This window comes from Macrobrachium rosenbergii, chromosome 12, assembly GCF_040412425.1.
Source record: "Macrobrachium rosenbergii isolate ZJJX-2024 chromosome 12, ASM4041242v1, whole genome shotgun sequence".
In the NCBI taxonomy this organism is placed as follows: domain Eukaryota; kingdom Metazoa; phylum Arthropoda; class Malacostraca; order Decapoda; family Palaemonidae; genus Macrobrachium; species Macrobrachium rosenbergii.
In genome coordinates, this window is record NC_089752.1 from 84,059,324 (window position 1) to 84,085,009 (window position 25,686).

The following is a 25,686-nucleotide window of genomic DNA, read 5'->3' on the forward strand; positions in this document are numbered from 1 at the left end:
CAAGGTGAAGTCCACTATGAAGACGAAGGCTTTACCTAAATTGTCTAAACCCCCGAAAACCCCATCTGTACCAAGCTCCGCCAAGGTATCATTGACTCCCAAACCTTCGACTTCCTCCCAGAAGGCTACTCCCCCTTCTAAGGGGTCAAGAACGAAGTCAAGCAGGTCTAGAAAACCTGACTTTGACCCTGAAGCCTTCGCGGAGTCAATGATGAAGATGCTCTCGGAACAGGTCTCTTCTCAGTTCGAGGCAATGTCTCGCAATCTTGCCTCGAGCCTTGAGTCGTCAGGGAAGTATGTTCAATCCTTGGCGGAGAGACTGAAGACGCAAGAGGAGTCGCTGGCCGGACTGGTTAGTTCAGGTCCGGTACAGCAACAGACTTATGCTATCCCAGACGCCTCTAAGCTACCAGCTTACGAGGATTGTAACCCTTGGCGTCTCGCTTTCAATGCCCCCTTCGCTAATGGTAAATTAACCATCGAAGGTTGTGGCACCCGCCCTGTGGAAGATTACGTGCGAGTTCTTCCCGGCGGATCTTGTTTTTCCTTCCGGGGTATGCTCGGCTTTCGAGGAAGCTCTGGTAAGGGAAGATAAGGTTCCCAAAGAAACAGTGATCTTTCCTAGGGACCAAGCGCAGTCGGCATGGGTTAGGATCCTATCTGACTGGGAGTGTATGAACACTAAATTGACCCCTCATAAAGGTCGTTTTACGATGTTTACCATAAATGAGGATGTCCCAACTCCCTGCACCTCCAAAGTAGCGGAGTTAACCCTTCAGGCCGGAACAGAGGAGAAGCCTATGCCACAGCTTCGTGAGACGGAGCCTACCTCTCTTCTCTTCCCAGCAGACTTAGAATGCTGGGCTGGAGCTCCGGAAACCTTTACTGTGGGTAAACTAGATCCAGAGTGCGCTTCGAATCTCTTTAGCGAGCAATTACCCAGGATTCCAGAGTCCCTGATCAAAGCTGAGTATGAGGCTAGGTGCCGTCTCAGCAGGTCCATCAATTCCGTCACCTCGGCGGAGTTGACATCTGCTGTATATAAGGACGAACTCTGTTCAGGATCCTGACTAAATCACTTCTGGCCTCATTCCAGAGTGATTTATTTGACTTTATAGTGGCAAGAAGGAACTGCCGAAAATTTGTTCTGGCTGACGCTACCATCCATCACGAGCCGAACAAACTCATAAAATCCTCTGCCTGGGGGACCAACCTCTTTCCCGAGGACATGGTGAACTCGGTGATTAGTGAGGCCTCAAGGGCTAATCAAAATCTAAGGATTCGTTAGGGACTCCCTTTTAAGAGGAAGTCTTCAGAGTTTTTGGGGCCCCAACCCAAAGGCAGGAAGAGATCTAGGAGGTTCCACCCTTACAAGGCACCCCAGACCCAGACAATCGTTCAGGCAGTTCCGGTAGGCCAAATTGCCCAGCCTTCCACCTCCAAGGGACATCCGCAATATGTTTTACTGAATCAACCAGCTCACCATCCTGCTGGTTCAACAACTTATGTCTCCCCGGCCTTCAACCCTACCTATGAGTCGCAGACCTTTCAAAGCTACCGCCAATTCAGGGGCAATAGAGGTAGAGGAAGTTTTAGAGGTAGAGGCTCAAGAGGAGGCAGAGATAATAAGCCCTCCACTAAATGAGCCTCCCCAGGTAGGTGGGAGATTGCGCCTCTTCAGGGACCATTGGACATTCAGTCCATAGGCCCACAGTATTATTTCAAAGGGCCTAGGGTGGAGCTGGGTAGGGGGACCCCCTCCACTAGTCAGGTTCTATCAGACTCCAACACCGGATCTGTTAGATTATGCAAAAGACCTTCTTTTAAAGAAGGCAATAAAGAAAGTCAGACATCTAAAATTTCAAGGACGCTTGTTCAGCGTGCCAAAGAAAGACTCAGACAAGAGAAGAGTGATTTTAGACCTATCAACTCTAAACTCTTACATTCAATGCGACAGGTTCCATATGTTGACCGTCTCTCAGGTGCGGACCTTACTTCCCCGTGGGGCCGTCACCACCTCTATAGATCTTACAGACGCCTGTTATCATGTGCCAATAGCAAGAAAGTTCTCCCCTTATCTAGGGTTCAGACTGGGAAGACAGGCTTACTCATTCAGGGTAATGCCCTTCGGGCTCAACATAGCACCCAGGATCTTCACCAAACTGGGAGAAGCCGTGGTACAGGAACTGAGATCTCAAGGTATCAAACTCGTGGCTTATCTAGACAATTGGCTAATCTGGGCCTCCAGCGACTCCAAATGTCGGAAGTCGACCAAGATAGTCATTCAGTTCCTAGAGTATCTAGGTTTTCATATAAATACAAAGAAATCTCGTCTGACCCCAGCAGCCAAATTTCAGTGGCTGGGCATCCAGTGGGACTTAAGTACCCATAAACTTTCAATTCCCCCAGCAAAATGCAAAGAGATAGCCAAAGCAACAAGACAGTTTCTCAAGTGCAAACGAGCCTCTCGTCGCACTCAAGAAAGAATCCTGGGTTCCCTTCAGTTTGCGTCAGTAACAGACCTTCTCCTCAAAGCAAAACTGAAGGACATAAATCGAGTGTGGCGGAGGCGAGCCAATTGCAAATTCAGGGACAAAGTCTCCCTCATACCTCCAATCTTAAAGAAAAGGCTTCGCCCCTGGACAACGGCCAAAAGTCTTTCCAAATCGATTCCCTTACAATTTCCCCCTCCAGCCCTGATCATCCACACGGACGCATCTCTGACCGGTCGGGGGGGTTACTCACAATACAAGAAAGTTCAAGGAATCTGGTCGAACCCCTTACGCCACTTCCACATAAACATTCTGGAAGCAATGGCAGTTTTCTTGACTCTGAAACGCTTACGTCCGGCCAGGAACATACATGTCAGATTAGTTCTGGACAGTGCAGTGATAGTTCATTGTCTGAACAAGGGAGGTTCCAAGACAAGCCACATAAATCACGTTATGATAGCAATCTTTTCATTAGCAATGAAAAATCATTGGCACTTGTCAGCCACACATCTGTCAGGAGTAAGGAACGTGATTGCAGATTCTCTGTCAAGAACGACTCCTCTGGAATCGGAATGGTCTCTAGACAAGAAATCCTTCAATTGGATTTGCCAACAGATTCCCGGGCTTCAGGTGGACCTGTTTGCCACGGAATCAAATCACAAACTCCCATGTTATATAGCTCCGAACCTGGACCCTCAGGCTTACGCTACAGACACAATGTCAATAGACTGGAACAAATGGCAGAAAGTCTATCTATTTCCTCCAGTAAATCTTCTGTGGAAAGTTTTACACAAACTCAGGTCATTCAAAGGTCAAATAGCCTTAGTAGCCCCCAACTGGCCAAAGAGCAACTGGTTTCCCCTTCTGTTAGAGCTGAAACTCAGAGCCTTGCAAATTCCTCATCCAATGTTAACCCAAGTAGTGCAAACTCAGACTGTGTCAGCTTCCTCAGGAATGCTGAATGCCCTAACTTTATGGATTTCATGAAGTTTACGGCTCAGAAAAATGCTAATGTTGATCCCCTGAACACAATGTTTTTGGAATCAGATAAGAGAGAATCTACTCTTCGTCAGTATGATTCGGCAGTAAGAAAACTTGCTAACTTCCTGAAAGAATCAGACGTTCATACTATGACTACAAATCTTACGCTCTCATTTTTTAAGGCCCTTTTTGACAAAGGTCTGGCAGCTAGTACCATTACTACAACTAAATCTGCCTTAAAGAAAGTATTCCAATGGGGATTTAACATTGACCTAACGGATTCATATTTTTCATCTATTCCTAAAGCTTGTGCCCGTCTTAGACCAACAACCCGTCCTAAAATGGTTTCTTGGTTTTTAAATGACGTTTTGAAATTGGCCTCAGACACAAATAATGAATCTTGCTCTTATTCGACTCTTCTTAGAAAAACTCTGTTTTTAATTAGCCTGGCTTCAGGAGCTAGAATCTCTGAACTTTCAGCCCTTTCTAGAGAGTCGAATCATGTGGATTTCCTCCCATCAGGAGAGGTTCTACTCTCTCCAGATCAAATGTTTTTAGCTAAGAATGAAGACCCTCTAATTAGGTAGTCTCCCTGGAAAATTATACCTCTTCCGGAAGATCCTTTTCTATGTCCGGTGGTTACATTAAAAGCCTACCTGGAAAGGACCTCTCAGAGGTCTTCAGGTCCACTTTTTGTTAGAGAGAATGGTGGAACCATCTCCTTGAATGGTATTAGACAACAAATACTTTATTTTATTAAACAAGCCAACCGGATTCAATCCCCCCAGGTCCATGATATCCGGGCTGTAGCCACCTCAGTTAATTATTTCCAACATATGAATTTTGATGAAATTAAGAAATATACGGGCTGAAATCCCCTAGAGTCTTTAAACGTCACTACCTTAAATCCTTGAGGCTCTAAAATTTTCTGCTGTCGCTGCAGGGAACATTGTTTCCCAGAGTCAGCCTAATATTATATTATTATTTATATTTTGTTATTTGTAATTTGTAATTGTAATTATATTGTAATTTGCTTGCCCTACCAATTGGTATACCTCTCACCTACCTGCCTCGCTTGTATTCCCGTCCTTTCTACCTTGTTGACTGGGTTTGGGTTGCTTCACAATCCACTCCTGGCTTTGTTTTTACCATCCTTGTTGAAAAAAATTTTTTTCACCAAATCTTGTTATTTTAGGTGATGGTTTCTAGTTCAATTATTAACCTTATTCTTGTAACTACATTGTTTTTGCATTAATTAAGATAGTTAAAGCTTTTTTGTACATATTTATATTTTCTATTCTAATTTGGATAAGTAAAAAGCATATTCAAAATTAATTTTATTTCTCCTTAGTAAAATTTATATTTTGACAATTAATCCTTTTTATGTTTACAAGCTTTTTTGGTCAATTCTCTGATACTATTTCACTCAGCGACACAGGGCGATCCCAGAAAAGGGATTTTGACAAAGGAAAAATCTATTTCTGGGTGAAGACCTGTGTTGCTCAGTGAACCCTTCCCTCTCTATATTCCCCACCGTAGGCTAGCCAAAAAGCTTGGGTGCTATTTCGGGATGGTGCATTATGGGTAGAATTAGTAGTAGCGAGTGGTGAAGGACCGTTGTATCGGCACCTCTTAGGTAGAGGGGTTTTGGAGAGGAGGAATTTATTGGGTTAAGCATCTGTGGTAGTGGCTTCCACTCGCTCCTAGATGACATACCGACATCCTATAAGGATGTATCGAACCAGAGGTAGTAACTCTGGCATCCTATTAGCTGTATAGCTTTTTCTCTGGTATATCTAGCAATATTTATACCTAGAAATGTGTGCTACATGAGGACATTTCACTCAGCGATACAGGTCTTCACCCAGAAATAGATTTTTCCTTCGTCAAAATCCCTTTTTTATGGGAAGAGTGGGAAACTCTTTGTCCCAACCTTTTATGCAGGAGGAAGGAGTTCCCCAAGGAAGCGTTTTAAGTGCAACACTCTTTCCAGTGGCAATAAATAGTGTGGTTGAAAAAAATCTCACCCCCTGTTGAATGCTCGCTTTTTTGTTGATGACTTTACAATATACTGCACAAGATATGATTCATTGTCTGTAAGTGAGCATTTGCAAAAGTCTGTTAATGCTATTACTAAGTGGGCTGACAAGAATGGTTTCAAATTCTGCTCTTCCAAAACAGTTGCAGTAAGATTTACCAGGTGCCAGCATGTGGAAGAGGTTTCCACACACTTAGTCTAAAAGAGTCTATCCTTCCTTATGAAAATGAAGTAAAATTTCTGGGGATGACTATAGACCATAAATTAACATGGGCCAGCCACATAAATGCCCTGAAGATTAATGTTAAACAATCTTTGAACATTTTAAAGGTTGTTTCTAGATTTAGTTAGGGGGCTGATAAGAAATCCCTTCTGAGGCTATATGACTCTCTGTGATGATCTAAGCTAGACTATGGCTGTCAAACTTATTCCTCAGCTTGTAAAACCAAGCTAAAGGAACTGGATGTTGTACATAACATGGAGTTGAGAATGTGCTCAGAGGCTTTTAGAACTTCGCCTGTTGAAAGCATATACGTTGATACAGATAATTTTCCCCTTGATCTAAGAAGGCAAGAGCTAGGTAACCAATTGGTTCTTAATCACGTAAAATAAATCTAATCCTATGGGCCAGCCCTAGGAGAGCTGTTAATCAGCTCAGTGGTCTGGTTAAACTAAGGTATATTTAACTTAAGCTAGGGTTGCTATACGTGGCTAGAATAAAAGGTACTCCCAAAAACCCCTCCTTTCAAGTACTAAAGGAAACAGACTCTCAAAGTTGTTCTTGTGCAAGAGCTTCTAAGCAATTCCAAATTTGACTGAATGAGAATGTTAGGAATAATCATCTTGAATCCCAGAAAGTCCTGGAAGTAGAACATCTGTAAATCCTCCATGGCTTATTCCAGAAGCGTTAGTATGTAAGAAATTGTTTAACAAAAAGGACTACACTGAAGAAGAGATTAGGGGAAAATTCTTGGAGCACAATGTTACCCATGCTAATTTTACAAAGATCTCTACGGATGGATCAAAGCCAGATAGTGGTGTTGGTTGCGTTGTTATCCTTGGTGATACAGCATACACAGCTAAGTTACCTGACTCACTACCGAATTAACAGCTGTAGTCTCTGCCCTAGATTTAGTTTTTCAAAGTACAGGCAGTCCCCGGTTATCGGCGGGTTTCTGTTCCCGACGGCATGACGACAACCGAAAATCGGTGGTAATAGCACTGATCCCTGGTTAGCGGCGCTGAAAACCGGTTAGCGGTGCCAATAACCAGTGATCAGCGCCGCTGATAACCGGTTATCAGCGACGAAAATCTGGTTATCATCGTCGCTAGACAAGCACTGTAAAACCGGATTGCAAATAAGGGACTGCCTGTAGTGACACTAATTTTGTCATATACTCAAATTCTAAAAACACTTTAGAAGCTATTAAAAAATTTTAATAGCTTTCATCCATTAATTCAAAAAGTTCAGGAGTGGCTTTTTCATATCTGTTGTCAGCGTAAATCAGTCTCTTTCTGTTGGGTCCCTTCTCACATTGGGATTTGCGGAAACGAGGTGGCAGACAGGGAAGCAAAAGGTGCTAGTATTTTATCAGAAACCATTTTCAGAAAAGTGCCTCATACAGACCTAGAAGGTCCTATTAGACCTTATGTTTTAAGTAAATGGCAAGAAAGGTGAACTTTTCTTCTTGCCAGTAATAAAAAATATAGAAATATTAGAGATAATATACTGCCATGGTCTTCGTCATTCCAGCTTGACAGACGAACAGAGGTTATTTTAACCAGATTAAGGATTGGGCACTCATATAACCCATCAGTTTATTTTAGAAGGAAGCTGCCCTCCAGGGTGTGCTTAATGTGACGAGACACTAGCAGTGGAGCACATTCTGAAGGTCTGCCCCAGATATTTTAACCAAAGAGAAAGATATTTCCAGGGTAAATCCCTCTTTGATATTTTGGGAGATGAAGCAGATATTTCTGCCATCATCTCTTTTTTTTTTAAAGTGTATAAAAATTTTTAACGATATTTAATTTTTTTCCAAATATATATATTACATCATACAGGATTTTAATGGCAAATATTTTACTACATATATATCACATCATTCATTAAACTTCATATCTTTATTTTGTTTATTGGTCACATCACTTCATTTTATTTATTAATTATTTCCTTCACTAGTTCATAAATTCATTTACCTTAACATAATTTATTTTTTCTTCTTTATGGCGCCAAATGGCCTTCTTGGCCCCAGTGCCTGGGCTTTTGCCCTAAATATCATACATCCATCCAGCTATGTAATTACTTGGTAAGTTACGTATATAAAAATTATATTTTCATGATAAAGTAAAGTTTTATATATACTTATCAAGTATTTACATGATCGGAGCCCTCCCTCCTCCCCTCGTATGGACTTCAGGGCACAAACAAATTGAAGCTCTCAGCTAAGTTGTTCCTATCAGTACCTGAAAGTGAGCAGGATGTTGAAAACCTATAGCTATGTAAATACTTGGCAAGTTTATATAAAACTTTCTTTTATCATAGAAATGTCATTTTCTTTATAATTAACACCAGGTCAAGAAGGTAGAGATAAGTCTATAGTTTCTTCTCTAGCGGATATAGATCCTTCTACACCCAAATGTCAGCTCAGGGTGGTAGACTAGATTTAATGCAATTAGATAGTGACTCTGTTAAATCTAGAATTGAATTTTGTGTAACAATATGAGTCTTTTGCATCGATTATGTCCATTGCATTGGCAGGGACAGTGTCCCCTAGTTTCTTTAGCCACTCCGCGGATGCAGTCTTGCCTGTCACCTTGGCATCCCTGCCAACAAGTCTGGTAGTCCAGGAGTCTCAAGATGAAGACTAACATCCGAGGGTGTTCAAGGACTGTGCCCTCTGTCTCCTGCCTTTGCTTTTGGTCCTCCATGGACAGTGTTAGGTCTTGGTCGCATAAGGACAGTTATGGCAGGTCTATATCTTCAATAGGTCTAGATCTTGTGTTTAATCCTGTTGTCCCACGGTTATTCTGCTGATTCGTCTGAGCCAGATAACATATTGCAATCCATAGTGAGTGCTACCATTGTGCCTGCAGCTGTCGCTAGCAGCCCTGAGTCTGTAGTTAGGGTATTAGGAGTAAGAGTTTGCACCAATTCTCCCCTTTTGTTTTTGACAAGGCCACTGCTATGTCTGTGCCCGGGCTTTTGTGGTTTTCATGGACTGTTTTTCAAGCTTAGGCTAAGCATTCCAGATATTTGCTTTCGCCTGTTAGTCTGTCAATTTCCACAAGGAGCAAGTCTGCACTGCTGTCTGCGAATCCACATGGCTGGCAGCGAGTCTGCACAGTTGTCTGCAAGTCCGCAAGAGTCTGCATGGCCGGCAGCAAGTTTGCACAGATGTCTGCAAATATGCATGGCTGACAGCAAGTTCATACAGATGTCTCCAAATCCACACCAGTACATCCACATAAACGGCAGCGAGTCCACATGGGGTCAACAAGGCCACACAGGGTCTGTGAGTCCACACAGGGTTTGCGAGTCCTCACGAGTCTGCATGGTTGTCTGCAAGTCCGCAGCGAGTCCACCCAGGTTGTTTCGAGTCTGCATGGCCGGCAATGAGTCCTTGTAGTTGTATGCGAGTCCACACGGGTGTCTGCGAGTCCCCACAAGTCAGCATGGCTGGCAATGAGTCCACATGGACAATAGCGAGCCCACACGGGTCAGCGAATCCTTACTGGGTCTGTGAGGTAGCATAAGTCTGCGTGGATGGCAGTGAGTCCCCATGGGTGTCTGCGAGTCTGCACGAGTCCACATGGATGGCAGCGAGTCCACACGGCTGTTTATGAGTCTGCATGACCAGCAGCACGTCTTCATGGTTGTCTGGGAGTCCACATGGCCGACAGTGAGTCCACACGGTTGTCTGCACACACTGGTCTTAGCAAATCTGCACTGGAGTTAACGAGTCAGCATGGGTGTTAGCAGGTCCAAGGTCAGTGTATCCAGGAGGCTTCAGTGAGTCCATGCAAGGCTTGAGTCCACTTAGAGACCTTTTGACTTTCAAGTTTCTGCCAGATTGATTATGAGAACTTTAGCACTTGGTCTTGTGAAACCATTTGGTCCTGGGCTACTTTTGTCCATGAGGAAGAGGATTCTTATTGGCCATGCTCTTCCTGACCGCATTCTCCTTGGCCTCCTTTTCTGGAAGAGGAGCACTTAGTCTATCCCCTCAGTTTAAAAGAATTAGTTCAGTTGTGGTAAGACAGATATCTGCCGTCCTTCCTTTAAGCTATCAGAGTCTCGACTTGGGAGACTTGACTCACTGGCAAATGTTTGGCCAAAGATAGTCTCCTTTTGAAAGTCCTCTCTTTTGTCTCCCTTGCTGTCTGCTAGGAAGACTATGATGTATCAAGCATGGGATTTTTCCCCCTCTTCTCCTGATCCAGCTTTTATGGTCCATGTTTTTCCAGCCAAGAGAGGCGCACTTTTGTCTGCTAAGCCACAGTTCTCGATTCAAGAGGCCAAGAATATGTATTAAACTTGGCTAACGCCATCGAAGCTATACTCTTCAGTGCTTTGGGCTGGACACTGTTAACTATGTTTGAAGGAGTTCGGTAGACTTCCTCCTTGGGTCATGGATCCTATGGTAAGCCCTACGGGTTTTTGTTCCCTTAACAAGGCTTTTTTGGATGTGATAGGTGAACTGGCTCACGTCACAGTTCATCATTGGGGAAGTGATAGACAGGCTAACCATGTTTGTAGCTGCAGGGACAGGGAAGGAGAAACAGAAGACCGAATTAGTACTTTTCTCCACCTTTCCCAGACCACTAAGGGAAGACTCCTCTTCTGCCCCTTACAATAAACACACTTTGGGCAATTCTACCTCTTTCCCCCGGTCTTCCTTCTGGGCTCAGGAGGGAAGAAGTGTCCTTTTGGCAGCAAGGATCCAGATTTCTTCTGCCGAGGGGTGATGTGCATTTCCTCCACTATATTAAGATACTTAAGTCTGATTAGCTCATCAAGCCCTTGTGTGTGGGTGGGGTGCAGGTTGGGCCACCTCACTCAAGTGTGGGAACACTTAATTGTAGATGCCCTGGTAAAGGAAGTTCTTTTGGAAGGTTATCTCTTTCTTTTCAGGAATTCACTGCCTCTTCAACCAGCTTTTAACCTTTCAGGCATACAGAGCAACCTAGAGAAGAGACAGGTGTTGGTCAGGAAGTCTTTTTTTTCCATTAAGAGAAGGCAGCATTGGATGAAGTACCAGCTACTTTGCTGGTCTTTTTACACAGGCTATTCCTAGTGCCAGGCAATGGGAGGTTGGAGGACAGTCCTAGACATATACAGGCTTAATCTTTGTGGCCAACTGTCTCCATTTTTTTTCCATAGAGTCAACCTCCATGGTGTTTAACCATCATGGAGGAAGGACATGGATGTTTACGGGGTACACGAACAATGCTTACTCTCGTGTCCCCATTCACCAGCTTTGAGGAAGTGCCTGTTCTTCGTCTTTGGGGAAAGACATATCAATGTCGACCTCTTCGTTTCAGGCTGAGTTCCATGCCCTAAGTTTTCACTAGGATGCTATCCCCTTCATGAATGTTTTGCTTATTAGGAGTAAAGTTACTTTGTACCTGGACAACTGGATTATCTTTGTGAAGTCCAGAGCATGGGCCTGAGGGCAAGAGAGCCTGTACTGGGCTTTGCAAGGCCCTGGGCTTACTAAGAATGTCATAGGTCATCTCTGGAACCTACACAAACAGTGACCTACATGGGTATAGTGGTTGATTCTGTTCTGTTCAAGGTTTACTGACACAACTTAAGTAGATAGTTTGTTGTTAATCGTGAGAGAATTCTCCTGCTCAGGGAGCATACCTCCTAATGCTGATTGTATCACTTAGGCCACTTGTCTTCTGTGGAGAAGTTAGTTCCGAGTGCTCAACTTTGGATGTCACCTCTTCAGTTGCACTGGCATGGGGAGACACTCAGCCAGACCATGAGTTGTAGCCGTGGAGCCAAGAACAGGTCCTTTCCCTTAATTGGTTGTTAACCATAGTGTTGCTTCTCGCAGGGAAGTCCCTAGAGTTCCTGAACCCAGACCTCTCACTGTATTCAGTTGCCTCAAATGAGGATGGGGGTGTGGTTATTGGGAACCAGTCACTTTAAGGGTGTGGTTGCCAGTAGAAGCAAGTCTTCTTACTACTGTGAGATTCACAGCCGGTGTCCCAGAGTTTTTCCGGAATCAAATTTTATCAAAGTACCTGACAAAGATGACACTTTGTCACAGGGTATCTTACATCCCTACCTAATTTTTTACTGTATTCTGTATCACGAAAGTTGCATAATTTTGGTAATTATAAGAGTAACACCGACCTCTTGTAGACATTGCCAGCAAATTCAGAGGAATGTCTTTCGAAGATATAATGATGTAACTTATGATGCCATTAACTTGCCTCCTCCTCGATGAATAATTGGCTATTCATAAAATGTCTCAACCTCTGGCAACATTGAAATACAACCAATACTCCTTGTTTACACTTTGTAGTCATTGCAGTAGTAGTAGTAGTATGTAGGATTTATGTCATGAGGTCGAGTGCTAGAATTTTTGAAGAAAAGGGTTTCCACAAGTAATCTGAGAAATTACTTTCTATCACTGTTTCTCCTCTGAAAAATTATATACAGGTTGACCATCATTAATCCGGCATCACTGGGACCTGGAGGGTGCCAGATTAGCCATTTATTAGGCTAGAATACACGAAACCCAATAGCTAAGCACATCATCTTAGTATTAAAATATCCCATAAATCAGTGCAAGTTGGATAATAAAGAAAAGACAGTTATCAAATACAGGTAGTGCTCGAGTTACGATAATTCGACTTACGATATTTCGAGTTTACGATTACAGTGGGGTTAGCAATTAATACCGATACGAAAATATTTAGGAAATATTTTTAGAATTCGCGCAGGTGCAGGCAGCAGGTACAATTAGGCAGCGAGAGAGACCAACTTACAATAGAAAAACTTTTTTTCCTCCATCTCTTTATTCCATCTGCTAGTTAAAAAAGTAATAGAGGATGATAAAAGTATTGTTAGTAACGTTATACTCTTGCAAAAATGCGTACAGCCATAAACAACCGAACGGGAAACTTGTTTTGCTAATAATCATATCGGATAACAACTGTTTTGCTTGTATTTCAACCACCGTACGGTAATACAAAATTACCGTAGTTATGTTACAAATGACGTTAAGTACTGTACAATAGGACTGATATATTTTTTACACTATACCCTTATTCGCTTTGGAGAAAAGATCGGCAGGGAAATATACAGCTACAGTAACTTAAAGCTGTAAGCTGTAGCTGAAGCTGAGAAAACAATGTTCAAGCTGCTAATGACTATAAATTATCGTGCATTGGCAACATGGATGAAACTTGACCGTAAATAAAACTGGAGAGAATGTATTTTAATCAAAACTACTGGGCATGAAAGAATACAAATTACTACTGTTTTCACGCAGATAAAAGATAAATACATAAAGCTTGTATTATGATGAAATCAAGAGAAAATAGCGAACGGAATCTTGATTTTTTTACACAAAACAAACATGCCCCCAAAACGGCCAGCTGTGATTCCCGTGAACTTCATATATTAACAAAAAAATAGCTAAATTAATTCCACAACGAAACATATTTAAGTTATATTTCGACTTAAAACACTTCTTATAACGAAAAATATCCGTGTCCCAAATAAATAAAGTATCCACATTCATTTACTCTAACTAGAAGCAAGAAAAGCTCTTTGAACTTGGTTAAATGCGCGCTAAATAAACACCGCTGATACCGATTCCAAAACAAAACATTGATTGCAATTTATAATACAATTGGAAACAATGTAGTAAAGCATAACTTTTAAAAGATCCATGAAAAAGATGCACATTTGTTATGTTGATGTTTGTATAATACTGTTAATATGTGAATAGAGTTCAGTATAATGTAGGCTAGGCTACCAGTTTGTTGATGCAGCACACTGCGCCACCAAATCGAAGCGACCGGCGAGCGAGTTAGCGCAGTGACCCGGGAAATTTGAAAATTAGTGCAGAAACATTGGAAATTACTCTAGCCGAAATTTGTGCCGGATTACTGATTGTTCCGGACTACTGATTGCCGGATTAGTGATGGTCAACCTGTAATTAAAAATCAATTAACAAAGTGAAAAAAAACTTTGGCATTCATCGTAACTCCTTTGATATTTTTCCTAATATGGCAGTGATGATCATTGTAATAAATAGACTATTGCATAGGATTAGATTGGTAAGTGATCTTAACACAAAATGACCAACAACCCCCCCTATCTCTTTTCCTTGCTAATATTCTGTAATTTTTTTATACATTGCTTTTTCCTTGCTTGCTTTCCAACACCTCCAACTTTTTCTCAGACCTGAATGACATTAATAGGTTCCACCCTTAGGCTATGCCCTAAATTCCATGATCCAAATCAATTCAATCCACTGTGAAGAGTGGCCAGTTTAAAATAGTAACCTGTCAAGTATAAGGTGATAGGGAAATTAACCCTTTAACGCCGACTGGACATATTTTACGTCGACAAAAGTTGTCTGTCAGGTGCCAAGTGGAAGTAAAATACGTCGACTACAAAAAGTTTTTTTAAATATTCGCCGAAAAATACTTATAGGCCTCGTTTGCGAAAAATTTTAAATCGCACCTTGAGGGATGCTGGGAGTTCACGGATCATGCTGTTGTCTTGTTTACAAGCGTGACCCAGCTGCGCATGCGCGAATTTCTTTCTTATCCCCAAAGAGAGCATCAGCTAACTCTGCTGAAAATCTCAGAAATTCTTTAGTCACATTGTTGTACTTTTTGCACTGTTTTGTATTAGCTGTTACATAAAGTTTTATATATGAAAATGTGCATAATTTCATGTAGAATACAACAAAAAATAACTCACGGTTGTAGCTTTTATCAATTTTGACCTATTTTCATATAAATCACGATAAGTGCCAAAATTTCAACCTTTGGTCAACTTTGACTCAGCTGAAATGGTCGAAAAATGCAATTGTAAGCTAAAACTCTTACATTTTAGTAATATTCAATCATTTACCTTCATTTTGCAACAAACGAGAAGTCTCTAGCACAATATTTCAATTTATGGTGAATTTTTGAAAAAAACTTTTTCCTTACATCCACACTAACTCTGCTGAAAATCTTGTAAGAGCCTGACACCGTCTTCCAAACACGTGTGTGTTCGCGTGTTCGTCGTCCATCGGAGTGGACAAGACAACAAGAGCATCTCGTTTTCTTTCTCTAAAGGAACGCGATTTCAATCATACAATATTTCCAGCTGTTTCTCCCTAACCATTGTTGTTTTGATGTATGTACAATCACCACTACTTATTGCCATGCAAGCATTCTAATCATGTACTGATAACGTTCCAACGAATCTTCTGTATCAAACTATGTGTATGTTTTTGTTTGTGAAGACGCCAAACGTCTCGCCGCTCCGATGGACGACGAACATACACGTGTTTGGAAGAGACGGCGTCAGGCTCTTACAATCTCAGAAATTCTTTAGTCACTTTGTCGTAATTTTTGCACAGTTTTATATTAGCCGTTACATAAATTTTTATATATGAAAATATGCGCAATTTCATGTAGAATACAAAAAAAAATAACTCATGGTTGTAGCATTTATCAATTTTGACATATTTTCATATAAATCACGATAAGTGCCAAAATTTCAACCTTCAGTCAAGTTTGACTTGACCGAAATGGTAAAAAAATGCAATTGTAAGCTAAAACTCTTACATTCTAGTAATATCCAATCATTTACCTTCATTTTGCAACAAACGAGAAGCCTCTAGCACAATATTTCAATTTATGGTGAATTTTTAAAAAAAACTTTTTCCTTATGTCCGCGCGCACTAACTCTGCTGAAAATCTCAGAAATTCTTTAGTCACTTTGTCGTAATTTTTGCACCATTTTATATTAGCCGTTACATAACGTTTTATGTATGAAAATGTGCGCAATTTCATGTAGAATACAACAAAAAATAACTCATGGTTGTAGCTTTTATCAGTTGTGAAATATTTTCATATAAATCACGATAAGTGCCAAAATTTCAACCTTCGGTCAACTTTGACTTGACCGAAATGGTCGAAAAATGCAATTGTAAGCTAAAACTCTTACATTCTAGTAATATTCAATCATTTATCTTCATTTTGCAACAAACGAGAAGTCTCTAGCACAATATTTCAATTTATGGTGAATTTTTTAAAAAACTTTTTTTTATGTCTGCACGTTACGAATTCATGCATCATTTTGTGATAATATTTTCTCCGTGTTGCTTTGATCATTTTACAATTTGTTATATATCAAAATCATCACAATTTAGTGTACAATACAACAACAAAAAATAGCGCATTAACTTTAACCGTTTTGCTCACAGCGCGATTTGTATACAATTATATATGAAATTTTTTCGCGGTGTCATATATTCCAATATTTATATATGATAATGATATTTTTTTCATTTCTGATGGTTGCATACTAAACTTCAGGCAATGAGAAAAAAAGGAGCCAAAAATGAACTCATAATCTTAAAAACTAAGCGTGCTGTCATTTTTTGAAAAAAACTTTCTTTCCGCTTCGGCGCTAACTCTCAAACCCCGCCGTCATACGGCAGACACTTTTGTAAATAGAGGCTCGGCGTTTAAGGGTTAAAATGGAGATTGCCATTTATTTATAAAGTGGCTCAAACACCGTAAAGGTGTATTTTCTCTAAGTTTTGTCACTGTTTGAGGAGTTGGTTTTTAGAGTAGATCATTAAATCGATATACTTCGATTTATTGGGAAGTATCAATATGTGTGATACATTTTTATAATGAAACAACTATTGTTAGGCTTATATGTTTCAAAAAGATATTTTGCAAGTACAGAAATTAAACATCCAATACAGAAAAACAATTTATTCTCCATCGCTGTCCAGGAAGAGGTCTTCATCCTCATCCTTATCATCAGTGGCTATGTTTATGATGACAAGTTCCACACTCTCATGGATATTATCCAACGTCCAGTACTCCTCCTCAAAGTTCTGAGACTGACAAATAGCTCCTGTCCACACCTCCGGGTTAGCACAAAGCCTGGCCTCCTGTAACTTGGCCTGAAGGTCCGCCCTGGTGAATCGCCCTATTATTCGTTTACCTGTTCAAGTTTACGTAGGGTTTGCCACTGGCATCCTCACTTCTAAACAGTTGTGCAAGTTGAATCACAAAAGCTGTCCTGCTACCACGGGGACAATGGCTTGTCATAGCCACCATTCTTGAAGCCTTGACAAGGTGCGAATATTCATTCAGAATTTCAGAGACAGCCGTTTGTCGTCATCACCATGTGGGAGGAGTCGGGATGTCATATGTTTATGTCACGTATAACTTTGAACCCATACATGAGAGTGTTCCGCCACTGGCTTTGGCTGCTTTATTTTACTCTTATGAATATACTTTTTTCTAATACAAGTAATTAAGAATGCTGCTGAAAATTAGGTAGGGATGTAAAGTATACTATGGCTAAGTAATATCTTTGTCAAATGCATAGAAAAAAAGTTATTCCGAAAAACACCAGGACAAAGGTTCTGAATCTCATAGTAGCTGCAAGGAGTTCTTAGCTATCCAGGAGGGATTTAAGTAATTTCTGTCTTCTCAGGCGTGCCTTCTCTAGCTTATATTAGAAGGCAGGGGGCATGAATTTGGAAACCTTGTTAGCCATCACCAGGACTTTAGCCTCTGGACAGTGAAGAGGAATATTGTCCATATGCCTCAGTTGTTTCCAGGTTGATTGGTTTGGTGGACATGTTAAGTCATCCAGGACAGGTACTTTCCTGCAATTGATCTTTACCCTGCAGTTTGCAAGGCGATTTGGAGTGTTCGGCCAACTCCTCGTTGGTCTCTTTGCAGTAGAGTTGAATCATTGTCTCCAGCTGCATGTTTCCCCAGTTCCGGGCCCTCAAGCCTGAGCAGAAGACATTATGATTCAAGGTTGGACAAACCTATTCGTGTATGCCTTTTCTATGTTCCTGCTGTTGAAGGGGGTACTCTCGGGTTGAGGACTACCAGGAACTCCACCATGTTTCTAACTGCACTTTGGTAGCCGAGGCGGCATTGGTTCCCAGTCCTTCCGCATATCTGTATAGTTCCTAAGCATTACCTCCATAGACAGTCTGCTTCATCAGGCAGGAACAGGGAAATTTAAGGAAGTATCAAAATGCTTCACCTAACCGCATGGAACTGTTTAGGTCCTGAGCTCCAGAGACTTTTGTAAGTCATCTAAGACCTCGTTCCTAATAACAAGAGGAAAGTCTGCTAGTTTCTTGTTCAGTATCACGGGAGGTTTATAGATCAAAAAAGTCCTTTACAACAAAAGTGATGAAACACTCAATTTAATAATTACAGTCTGTGAGTCGTAAAAGAATGTCGCAAAATGGCTGAATGGTGTGATAGTTTGCTGGTATAGATTAAGTACATGTGTACTTGACAATAACAAATGTCACGTGATGAGCTCTGCTTAGTGAAGGAGGGAAAGAGAGGTACGGGTATGCAATGGGCCCCCACTAGGCAATAACAGTCTGACTCGCCTCCTTAAATAGCCAGACAAAATGAAACACAACTATTCCTTTTGTGTAAAGGATGCACGGACAAATTGATGAATTAATTTCACATTATAAGTTGCCAACAATAACTCAGAACAAAAGAATACAGAACTTTAAAACCTGATATTCTAGTTTAATGTTTACTATGTTCGGTTGACTGGCTGAGTGGAGTGGCGATAGGGGTGACAATGGCTAGCCACGGGCCGCACTAACACAGCTTTCACTTATGTTGGCCCCAGTTGACCTCCACCAAATTGCGGGCTTTCATGACACACGGGAAATGCCCTACTTCTAACAGCGACCAATATGTCAGCCACATGGGTTCGATGACTTAAAAAGTTTACTAAAAAGGTGAAAATTAATCAGAAAAATACACGATTCTCTAGGCTACACTAACTGCTGGTTTTCTCATTAGAACTTCTCACTAGGTGACAAAAGGAAAAGGAAGACTGTGCACTTCTTGTTGCTGGTTCACAACTCTAAATGTATCACAAAACTAACTAACCCCAAGTATCTATCAAAGGCTAACTAAATATGCAAACACCTGAGAACATGCAAGAACGGTCCTGAATAAGCTAATGGCATGCAGCTAATTTGCTAGATCACTGCAGACAACATAATGGAATGAGGCTTATCCTAAAATGTGACAAAATGGCGGCTAGCTCTTGGACATGCAGCTCTAATCTCACTTTTATGCATGCATGAACCCGTATCGTTTTATAAAACGAAAAGCAACCGTACGGCACATGCTTTTGTGAAAAAACTTATCTTGTCACTCTATAAAATGGTCACACTAATACTCTAACTCTAGCCACATTCGTCAGCCAGATGCGTTTATCAACTCAGATTCTAATACTGACTCGCAGGAAATCATCAGACTTATGCTTTTCCTATCAGATTTATGCACGTAAAATTTCTGTGCTTCATTCCCTGTTCCAAGTTGCCATGGGGATATTTACTTTAAGGTTCGTTTCAAAATCGCCAATACAAGAATGGGATTAATGCTAGCAAGGTTGACCAATGTTGCAAGCACAAGAGGGAAAATAATGATAATATTGCAATCTTACCTGGCCTTGAGATTAAGTGGCTCGCTGCTTGAAAGTGTAAGAGAAATAGAAAATGGGATGGTTGCAAGTGAGACCCAGAGGAGTAAATTAAAATTAAAAACAATTAATTTACAAAGGGCTTCACAGTTCAATAGTGAATGATTACAGGGGAAACAATTAATTTTAGCAAAAATGACAAAGGAATAATTAAATCCAGCTCCAAATGGGTTTTCAGGGAATGGTACCCTAAGTTAAGCACAATAATATTATGTACTGTACACAGTAAACCCCCTGTATTCACAGGGGATGGGTACCACACCCTCTCGCAAATAGCTAAAATCCGCGAATACTTAAAACCCTTCTAAAAACACTTACAACTGCTTATTTTGATAGTTCTAAAAAACAGAAAAAAATGTTTATACAGGTGTTACCCTACGCACGATGGAGTTAGGTTCCAAAACACCAATCATTTGTTGGAAAAAATTTATCTCAATAGGGTCTACATTCAAAAGTATACCCTATACATACGGTATAAAAACAATTAATATCAGCTAATTCTGAAAGACTGACTTATGATAATTCAGTACAAAGAGAAATTGAATAAAACAAGAATTAGCTTAGTACACTTATTTACAGTAGCCTAACCTAAGGTATATACTTTACATTCACATATTAATGTCATATTATACAAACACCAACATAACAAATATGCATGTTTTCATCGGATCTTTAAAATGTTATGCTTTACTTCCCTGTATCCAGTAATGTTGTATATATTCTTATATTGTATTTGTATTATCGATCATAGTGATCAAAAATTATCAGTAAGTTTATTTCGCCATATTAACCCTTAAACGCCTTTTCAAACGTCGACTACAAAAATTTCAACCTTCGGTCTTTGACTCGACCGAAATGGTCGAAAACCGCAATTGTAAGCTAAAACTCTTACATTCTAGTAATATTCAATCATGTACCTTCATTTTGCAACAAATTAAAAGTCTCTAGCACAATATTTCGATTTATGGTGAATTTTTGAAAAAAACTTTTATCTTACGCCCGTGCGGTAACTCGGCCGAAAATTTCAGGAATTCTTTCGTCATTTTGTCGTAATTTTTGCACTGTTTTATATTAGACGTTACATAAAGTTTTATATGTGGAAATGTGCGCAATTTCATGTACAATACAACAGAAAATAACTCATGGTTGTAGCTTTTATCAGTTTTGAAATATTTTCATATAAATCACGATAACTGCCAAAATTTCAAGCTTCGGTCAACTTTAACTCGACCGAAATGGTAAAAAACGCAATTATAAGCTAAAACTCTTACATTCTAGCAATATTCAATCATGTACCTTCATTTTGCAACAAACTGGAAGTCTCTAGCACAATATTTCGATTTATGGTGAATTTCTGAAAAAAAAATTTTTTCCTTACGTCTGCGCTCGGTAACTCGGCCGAACATCTCAGAAATTCTTTCGTCATGTTGTCGTAATGTTTGCATCGTTTTACATTAGTCGTTACATAAACTTTTATATATGAAAATGTGTGCAATTTCATGTAGAATACAACAGAAATTAGCTCATGGTCGTAGCTTTTATCAGTTTTGAAATATTTTCACATAAATCACGATAACTGCCAAAATTTCAACCTTCAGTCAACTTTAACTCGACCGAAATGGTAAAAAAACGCAATTGTAAGCTAAAACTCTTACATTCTAGTAATATTCAATCGTTTACCTTCATTTTGCAATAAATTGGAAGTCTCTAGCACAATATTTCGATTTTTGGTAAAATATTGAAAAAAACATTTTCCTTACGTCTGCGCGGTAACTCGGCCGAACATCTCAGAAATTCTTTCGTCTCGTTGTAATATTTGCACCGTTTTATATTAGTCGTTACATAAAGTTTTATATATGAAAATGTGCGCAATTTCATTTACAATACAACAAAAAATAACTCATGGTTGTACCTTGTATCAGTTTTGAAATATTTTCATATAAATCACGATAAATAGAAAAAATTCGACTTTCGGTCAACTTTAACTCGACCGAAATGGTCGAACACTGCAATTGTAAGCTAAAACACACAGTCTAGTAATATTCAATCTATTAGCTTCATTTTTCAACAAACGGGAAGTCTCTAGCACAATATTTCGATTTATGGTGAATTTTTAAAAAAATTTTTACGTCCACGCGTTACGAATTCATGCATCATTTTGTGATAATATTTTCTCTGTGTTGCTTTGATCGTTTTAAAATTTGTTATATACCAAAATCATCGCAATTTAGTGTACAATACAACTAAAAAAGTTAAGTCATTAGCGTTAACCGTTTTTGCTTACAGCGCGATTTGTATACAATTATATACAAGTTTTTTTTTCGCTGTCATATATTCCAATATTTATATATGATAATGATATTTTTTTTCTTTTCTGATGGCTGCATACTAAACTTCAGGCAATGACAAAAAAAATGAGCCAAAAATGAACTCTTAATCTTAAAAACTAAGCGTGCTGTGATTTTTTGAAAAAAACTTTTTTTCCGCTTCGGCGCTAACTCACCGAACGCCGCCGGCATACGGGAGACGTTAAAGGGTTAAACTCAGTTCAGGGCACTTTTCTGGCTTCTAGTTAGCGTAAATGAATCTCTAAATACTTTATTTATATGGGGCAAAGTTATTTTCCATTATACAAAGTGTTTTTAAGTCAAAATATAACTTAAATACATCTCGTGAAATTAATTTAGCTATTTTTTCGTTAATAGATGACAGTGGCCGTTTGGGGGCATGTTTGTTTTTTGTAAAGGAAATCAAGATTCCGTTCACTATTTTCACCTGATTTCATCAAAATACGAGCTTTACTTATTTATCTTTTATCGGCGTGAAAACAGCAGTAATATGTGTTCTTTCATACCGAGTAGTTTTGATTAAAATACTTTCTCTCCAATTTTATTTACGGTCGAGTTTCATCCATGTTGCTGATGCACAATAGTTTATAGTCATTAGCAGCTTGAACATTGTTTTCTCAGCTTCAGCTACAACTTGCAGCTTAAATTTAGCAGTATATTTCCTTGCCGATCTTTTATCCATAGCGAATACAGTAAGGGTATAATATAAAAATATATCAGTCTTATTCTACTTAACATCATTTGTAACATAACTATGGTATTGTTTACTACCTACAAGCAAAACAGCTGTTGTTATCCGATTTGGTTATAAGCAAAACAACAGTTTCTTGTTTAGTTGTTTTTGGCTGTACACATTTATGCAAGAGTATAACATTACTAACAATACTTTTATCATTCTCTCTTACGTTTTTTGATTAGATGATGGGATAAAGAGATGGAGGAAAAGAAGCCGGTCTGTTGTAATTTGCTCTTGCTGCCTGAATGTACACTGCTGCCTGCACCTGCTCGAAATTTTAAAATATTTTATAAATACTGTTGTATCGGTATTAATTGCTTACCCCATCGCAAAAATGCTGTGAATAGGCGAATTTTCTGCAAATAATGTGTGTATATGTTCCATAGAGAAATCAGGGAATAGGTGAGTCCGCGAATCGTGAGAATGTGAATACGGGGGGTTTACTGTATATATATATAGTGTGTGTGTATATGTACAGGCAATCCCCAGTTAACAGTGGGGGTTCCATTTCTGACTGAGCACTGGTAACTGAAAATCACGATAATTAGAGTAATAAATGGCATTTACAATGTCGTTGGCACCAATAAACCGCTTATTGGGGCCATTAACCCTTAAACGCCGAGCCTCTATTTACAAAAGTGCGGGAGTTAGCGCCGACGCGGAAAAAAAGTTTTTTAAAAAAATCACAGCACGCTTAGTTTTTAAGATTAAGAGTTCATTTTTGGCTCCTTTTTTTGTCATTGCCTGAAGTTTAGTATGCAACCATCAGAAATGAAAAAAAAATATTAGCATATATAGATATTGAAATATATGACAGCGCAAAAAAAATTCATATATAATTGTATACAAATCGCGCTGTGAGCAAAACAGTTAAAGCTAATGAGTTATTTTTTTTCTTTGTATTGTACACTAAATTGCGATGATTTTGGTATATAACAAATTGTAAAACGATCAAAGCACACAGAGAAAATATTATCACAAAATGATGCATGAATTAAATAATCATGGACGTAAAAAAATGTTTTTTCAAAAATTCACCATAAATCGAAATATTGTGCTAGAGACTTCCTGTTTGTTGCAAAATGAAGGTAATTGATTGAATATTACTAGACTGTATGTGTTTTAGCTTACAATTGCAGTTTTCGACCATTTTGGTCGAGTTAAAGTTGACCAAAGGTCAAATTTTTTTTATTTATCGAGATTTATATGAAAATATTTCAAAACTGATGAAAGCTACAACCATGAGTTATTTTTTGTTGTATTCTACATGAAATTGCACACATTTTCATGTATAAAACTTTATGTAACGGCTATTAGAAAAACGGTGCAAACATTACAACAAAGTGACGAAAGAATTTCTGAGAAGTTATCACAAGAGACTTAAGGAAAAGGTTTTTTCAAAATTCACCATAAATCGAAATATTGTGCTAGAGACTTCCAATTTGCTGCAAAATGAAGGTAAATGATTGAATATTACTAGAATATATGTGTTTTAGCTTACATTTGCGTTTTTCGACCATTTCGGCCAAGTCAAAGTTGACTGAAGGTTGAAATTTTGGCACTTATGATTTATATGAAAATATTTCAAAACTGATAAAAGCTACAACCATCTACAACCATGAGTTATTTTTTGTTGTATTCTACATGAAATTGCGCACATTTTCATATATAAAACTTTATGTAACGACTTATATAAAACGGTGCAAACATTACAACAACGTAACGAAAGAATTTCTGAGATTTTCAGCCGAGTTACCACGCCGCATGGACGTAAGGAAAAGGTTTTTTCAAAAATTCACCATAAATCGAAATATTATGCTAGAGACTTCCAATTTGATGCAAAATGAAGTAAATGATTGAGTATTACTAGAATGTAAGAGTTTTAGCTTACAATTGCGTTTTTCAACCATTTCGGTCGAGTCAAAGTTGACTGAAGCTTGAAATTTTGGCACTTATCGTGATTTATATGAAAATATTTCCAAACTGATAAAATTTACAACCATGTATTTTTTTTGTTGTATTTTACATGAAATTGCACACATTTTCATATATAAAACTTTATGTAACGGCTAATATAAAATGGTGCAAAAATTACGAAATGATGAAAGAATTTCTGAAATTTTCGGCCGAGTTACCGCACAGATGTAAGGAAAAAGTTTTTTTCAAAAATTCACCATAAATCGAAATATTGTGCTAGAGACTTCCAGTTTGTTGCAAAATGAAGGTAAATGATTGAATATTACTAGAATGTAAGAGTTTTAGCTTACAATTGTGTTTTTCGACCATTTCAGTCGAGTCAGAGTTGACCGAAGGTTGAAATTTTTTGTAGTCGACGTACGGTACGTCCACTCGGCACCCGACAGACAATTTTAGTCAGCGTACGGTACGTCCAGTCGGCGTTTAAGGGTTAACCACTTATCAGCACCAAAAACCGCTTACTGATAAACTACTTGCCGTTGCCAATAAACTGCTTCCCGATGCTGAAGTCTCTTACCATCGTCAAAAATCTGGTTAAAGACATTGTTAGCCAAACACTGTAAAACCAGAACGCCGTTCACTGACACTGCCGATAAGAGAGGAATGCCTGTATACATATATTTATACGTGTATAAGTGAATATTAAAAATAATATTTCTTGTTTGTAGACTGTTGTCTTGTCAGTATTTACGCACAATAAAATTTATTTTGTATTTTCTAGGACGAAGTGAGCAGATACCAAGAAACTCATCCATGACAACTGGATCAAGAGGCATAGTTTTTGTCATGAATTTGTTTATATATGACTGTAATAATTGCCATTTTCCATTGATGTATATTTTTTAAGTTTTTGCTTAATTTCTATAATAAAAATAAATAATGAAGTGTTTTTCCAGCTTAGTCTGTTTAAAATCATGAATTTTTATGTGCTGGAATGTTTGTAATTGTTACATAAATTATTTTGAATGAAGTTGCTATGCTCTGAATAAAATTTCCAAATTTAATTAGTAATGTTTTTTTGTATTATCAATACCATTGAGTAAACAGTTTCCATAGTATAGTATATATATATATATATATATATATATATATATATATATATATATATATATATATATATATATATATATATATATATATATATATGTGTGTGTGTGTGTGTATGTATATATACTGTATATTATATATAGCCTGTATCATATATATGTATATACTATATAGCTTATGTCATATATATATATATATATATATATATATATATATATATATATATATATATATATATATATATATATATATATATATATATATATATATATATATATATATATATATGTATATTGTATACATTATATATATAT

At 38.6% G+C, this 25,686-nt stretch overlaps 1 protein-coding gene across 1 annotated transcript in view; it reads left to right on the plus strand.

The window, feature by feature from the left end:
• Positions 1-25,329, plus strand: part of l(2)37Cg (RNA polymerases I and III subunit AC2 l(2)37Cg) — a 303,443-nt gene extending 278,114 nt beyond the window's left edge. Inside the window, exon 4 of the mRNA XM_067112403.1 lies at positions 25,047-25,329. Coding sequence (XP_066968504.1) covers positions 25,047-25,082 — 36 coding nt within the window. The 3' untranslated portion in view covers positions 25,083-25,329. The remainder of the gene's footprint in view (positions 1-25,046) is intronic.
• The last annotated feature ends 357 nt before the right edge of the window (positions 25,330-25,686 follow it).